General features: G+C 39.9%; 1 protein-coding gene across 1 annotated transcript in view; it reads right to left on the bottom strand.

Moving 5' to 3' along the window:
• Positions 1-5,552, bottom strand: part of Tango6 (transport and golgi organization 6 homolog) — a 253,744-nt gene that overhangs the window by 228,514 nt on the left and 19,678 nt on the right. The window contains exon 6 of the mRNA XM_004626015.2: positions 3,206-3,368. Coding sequence (XP_004626072.1) covers positions 3,206-3,368 — 163 coding nt within the window. The remainder of the gene's footprint in view (positions 1-3,205; positions 3,369-5,552) is intronic.

A 5,552-nucleotide genomic window follows, 5' to 3' on the forward strand; every position in this document is an offset into this window, starting at 1 on the left:
ATTGAACCGCAGTCCCTGTGTTTTGCCAAGCTTGCTCTAAGTAGGTGCTTTAGACCACTGAGCCATCCCACCAGCCCTGGGTTTTTTAAGTATTAAGAGGTCTTTACACTTACATATACATTTTTATTACACACCACTGGTACTATTGAAGCTAAAATTGAAGTATATGGACTAGAGCTTTTTGTTTTGTTTTTAATTCATGTCTTTTTTTGAGACAAGGTTTTACTATGTAGCCCATGCTGGCCTTGAAGTCACAGTGATCCTCCAGCCTCAGCCTCCTGAGGGGGGGCTTGCGGCATATGCCACCATCCCCAGCCTGACTCATGTCTTGTCTTTTCTTTTTTTTTTTAATGTAATTGGTTGTCACAGGGTCTCACTATGCAGCTCGGACTCATGGTGATCCTCCTGCTTTCAGCCTCCCCTGGGGAAAGGGCTGGCATGGCATGTGGTGCCAGGGATCAAACCACAATCCCTGAGCTTGCCTAAGCTTGCCTAAGCAGCCGCTTCAGTCTGCTGAGCTATCTTGAGGGCTCTGACTCATTTATTTTATTAATAATTACTTATCTCATATAATAAAAAGAGAAAAAATAATAATAATTACTTGTCTTCTGATTTGTTGAAGCAGTAAACCAGACAACACTTGGCACAGTCATTACAAGCAAAGTGGCCATAAAAATTATGGTACCACAGTCATCTGAAGGGCTCTCCCGGTGAGGCTGACTTTGCCATTTTTATCCACCATGTAGTATTTCAAGACAATCCACTCAACCTTTTTTTTATCTTTTTTTTTTAAGACAGCCGGCTTAACTACCTTTATTTTTTTGGTACCAGGAATCAAACTCAGGGCCGCTAAGCTATATCCCTGGCCTTACCTTACCTTATGCTTATTCTTCTTGGGACTGGTATAAAACTTCTGCCTTTTCTTGGCACTACCACAGTCTCAACACAAAACAAGTGATAAATTCCTTTTTTTTTTAAACATTTATTTATTTATTCTCTCTGTGTGTGTGTGTGTGTGTGTGTGTGTGTGTGTGTGTGGCCAGCTCAGCCCACCTGGGGGCGGAGCTAGCTGGCATGTGGTGCTGGGGGATCAAACCGTGGTCCCTGTGCTTTGCCAAGCTTGTTCCAAGTAGGTGCTTTAGACCACTGAGCCATCTCACCAGCCAAATAAATGCCTTCTGAAGGCTGTAGTCAATATGTCCACCTTCCAGTTGCTTACTAACCAGCCAGTCTTTGCTGGGCCTTTATATTTTCTATAGTGCTCAGGGCTTCCCTATCTGGGTTTTTATGAAAATCTGCATCTTGGCAGCAGTTCTACCACAGATGGCAGGTTGGAAAGAGGAAAGAGGATTCTTAAAATTGCACATAAGGGTTCAACTCCTTGGAAATATTTTAACACCATTACTGATATTCAAGTTTTCTATGATATACTGTCCACTATATCACCCAAAAACCCAAATCACATGACATTTCTTACACAGTCTTCTATTTTACTATTGTCTTTACAATTTTCTTCCAAGTCACTCACTGCCATTCTGTAAATGTGTTTTGTTTTACAGTGCAGGGAATCAAATCTAATGTAAGCACTCTATCTTAGCTATACTCTCAGCCCCTAAATGTCCTACTTTTTCTTTTCTTTTTTCTTTTGGTACTGGACATAGAATCTAGAGCCTTAAGCATGCTAGGCAAATGCTCTAGCACTAAACTACGTCCCCAGTTGTTTTTTATTTTTATTTTGAGATAAACTGTACTATGTGATGCAGGCTGATCACATGTCAATGATCCTCTTGCCTCAGCCTCCCAAGTAGTTGGATTACAAGTGAGCACCACCACATCTAGTTCTACATTTTTATTTATTTATTTATTTTTGTCTTTTTGAGGTAGGGTCTTACTATGCAGTTCTGGATGGCCTTGAGCTCACTCTGCAGCCCAGACTGGTCTTGAACTCACAATAATCCTCCTGCCTCAAGCTCCCAAGTGGTAGGGTTACAGGCATGCACCACCACTCCTAGCCACAAAGCTTTTTTTTTTTTTTTTTTAACTGGGGATTGAACTCATATTAATATGCTGAGCTGTAAAAGGCTCAAGTCAACAGCTTCTTTATTTTTATTTTTTTTTTTTTTTTTCGGAACTGGGGATTGAACTCAGGCCAGAGCTTGCCAGGGAAACGCTTATTCCACTGAGCCATCTCCCTGGCCCCCACAAAGCTTTTTAATGTGAAAAAAATTCTGTATGATAAAATGCAGTAACTTATAATTGTCACTCTTAAACATATAATAACAATATGAAAAACTAAAAAGTGTTATTAGATTGGTTCTCAATGACAATGATCTAACTATATAAGATTAGTCATAGTCTTACTTAGTCCCTTCTGTTACCAATAGATGCCTTTTTTTTTCTTTTCTTTTTTTGTGGTACCAGGGATCAAACTTGGGACCTTGCACATGCCAGTTAGGCTCTTAGGCCACTGAGCTGTGCCCCCAGCCCCACAAACAGATGCTAACAAAGTGCAAAATAGGTAGCTGGTGCTGTAAACGTAACCTAACACATGAAGACTGTCTGGCAAACAGATGATGAATATTCTTTGAGAGAATAAATAACGGCTTAGACAAATCCTGACAGTACTACATCAGTGTTAAATTTTCTGAGTGTGATCACTGCATTGCAGTCATCCAAGAGACTGGCATTTTTCTTTAGAGATATATGCTGAGGTGTTTGGGTGAAGTGTCATGATGTCTATGACTAATACTCAAATGCTCCAGAAAAACCGCTTTTACATGTGTAGAGAAAAAAGAAGAAATCATGATCAAAATGTGAACTGTTGATCCATCTGGGAGAAGCTTTGAATGTGTGATACAGTCTCTGAACTTCTGCCCATTTTTCTAAAGGGGGCCAGGTTTGGTGGTGTACACCTGTAATATTAGCACTCTAGTGCACTGGGATGATTCCAAGTTAGAGCCCAATATGGACAACTTAGTGAAATCTTGTATAAAAATAACTCAGTTAGAAGGCCTGGAGATACAACTCAGTGCAAAAGGCCAGGGCTCAATTCCTTGTACCACAAAAACAGAAAAAAAAAAGAAAAAAGTTGCAAGGTTGATGCTGAAGACACTGAAATGCAACAGGCTTAAATCACTTAAATCTGAAACACTGAAGATGGTTCTCTAGAGGGAGAGAAACTCAATTACAAGACTTCCTGCTTTACCTGCTGTATCCAAACATCGATGAAGAGGAGCTAACAATGGCTGAAGCAAATAATTTGCTGCCAACTGTGGGTGTTCTCTAGACATAGTGATAAATGTGGTGGTGGCAATTCTCTGAAATTGTCGCGCTGTCAGTTTATCTTGAAAATGAAATAAATCCAGAATCTACAACAAAAATAACACGAAGTAAATACCAAGTTCTTTGCAATGAATGTAGTTAATAAGTTAAAAAAAAATTACAGTATTTCTTTAAAAATAAAATCAGGGCAATAATACTACCTGAGCAGATTTATTTATAAGATCTAGTATCCAAGAGTACAAGAGCTGAAGAAACTGTGTTTTGTTTTGTTTAATTTTTAGTTTGATTTACTGATTTGGTACTTGCTACACAGCTCAGACTCATAGTAATCTCCTGTCTCAGCCTCCCCAGCGCTGTGATTACAGGCATGCACCACCTTGCCCAGGTTCGGGCCAGCATAGAGCACCTGGGGTTCCACGGTCAGCAAAGCATGTAGTACCGGGGATCAAACTCAGGTCCTTGCACTTCCCAGGCAGGTGCTTAGACCACAGAGCTATCTCTCCAGCCCCAAAACTGTGTTTTTAATAAAATACTTTATCAAGTCTATAAAATAGGTGCTCACTGTAGCTAATTGAGAAAAAAAAAGTTTTCAGAAAAAAACTAAAATGTTCTCAAATAACTATAAACAATTCTTGGTGCATGTTTTCTAGTATATGTTCTGCATATTTCTTTTATCTTTTTCATTGAGATCACACCTAAGATTTAGTTTTGTGTATTGCTGAAGCCCTTTTATATAAATTTCTCAAAAAGTATACTCAAACTGGGTACAGTGGCACATACCCAGAGTCCCAGCTACTCAGAGCCTAAAGCAAGAGAATCCCTTGAGCCCATGAGTTCAAGGCTAACTCGGGCCAGGTGTGGTGGTGCACCCCCATGATCCTAGCACTCAGGAGGCTGAGGCAGGAGGATCACTTAAGTGTTCTAGGCCAGTCTGTGTTACATAAGTGAGTTCAAGGCCAGCCTGAGCTAAATAGTAAGACCTTGTCTCAAAAAAAAAAAAAAAAAAAAAGGCTAAGCTGGGCAATAAAATAAGACACCATCTCAAAAAGTGAATTAAAAAAATAAATAAATAAAACAAGCACAGTGGTGCATGCCAGCAATCCAGCTCCATAATAGGCTCAGGCAGAAGAAATGCATATTCAAGGTCAGTCTACTCTGTTTAGCAAGACCTCAACTCAAAATAAAACTTTATTTATTTATTTATTTACTGTATCTTAGGGAAGGGTCTACAGGGTGTTCAGGGTCTCACTACTAGATTGGACTCATAGTGATCCACCTGTTTACAGCCTCCCAAGAGCTGGGATTACAGGCTTGCACCACCACACCCAATCTCAATTGCTGTCTCAGAGCGCGCTGGGGACAGGGCTGGCACTGCAGGCCCAGGGATCGAATCCCTAGCCCTTGAGCCTACTTGCAGGGACTTTAATCTGCTGAGCTATTTGGTCAACCCTCAAAATAAAATTTTAAAAAGGACTGGAGATAGGGGCCGGGAAGATAGCTCAGTAGAATAAGCACTTGCCTGGCAAGCGCAGGGTCCTGGGTTCAATCCCCAGTCCCGAAAAAAAAAAAAAAAAGAACTGGAGATATAGCTCAAAGGTAGAACATTTACATAGTACATGCAAGCCCCTGAGGTTAACTTTCAGTATTAAAAAAAGAATATTGAACCTGTGAAAATGTATTAAAGGACTCCCCAATTTCCAAATATTCAATTTCCTCCCATATTTTGCTATTATAAATAACACAGTCAACTGAAATTATTTATTTTAAGCATATAAATATATTTAGGGTCTAAGGTGCCTAATGTGTCTGAATCATCCCAGGACAGAATTTGATTTTATTCTCAAAAATAAGCAACCTATAGAAAAGTTCATTTCCACTTGTTGATTTAACAGTGATTCTTCTACTTTTTCAGACAAGAGAAACTTCTACCTAAAAACAGAATTTGGCATTGCCAGAGGTAGACTCAGCAAGCCTAAAACCTGTTGCTTTTTAATAATTTCTTAAGTACAGACACCCAGTTACTAGTTTTAGAAAGTATTTGTTCATCATGGCAAGTAATAATTAATATTTTTCAAGAAAGATCATGGAGCCAGGCCCAGAGGTGTACACCTGAAATCCCAGCTACTTAGGAGTACTGAGGCAGAAGGACTGCTTGAGCTGAGGAGTTCAGAGCCAGCCTGGGCGACAGTGAGATTCTTTTTTTTTGCGGAAGCAGGGATTGAACTCAGGCCCTTGCACTTGCCAGGGAAGCGCTTATTCCACTGAGCCAT

The sequence above is a fragment of the Octodon degus genome, unplaced genomic scaffold (assembly GCF_000260255.1).
Source record: "Octodon degus isolate 3935 unplaced genomic scaffold, OctDeg1.0 scaffold00011, whole genome shotgun sequence".
Lineage (NCBI taxonomy): Eukaryota > Metazoa > Chordata > Mammalia > Rodentia > Octodontidae > Octodon > Octodon degus.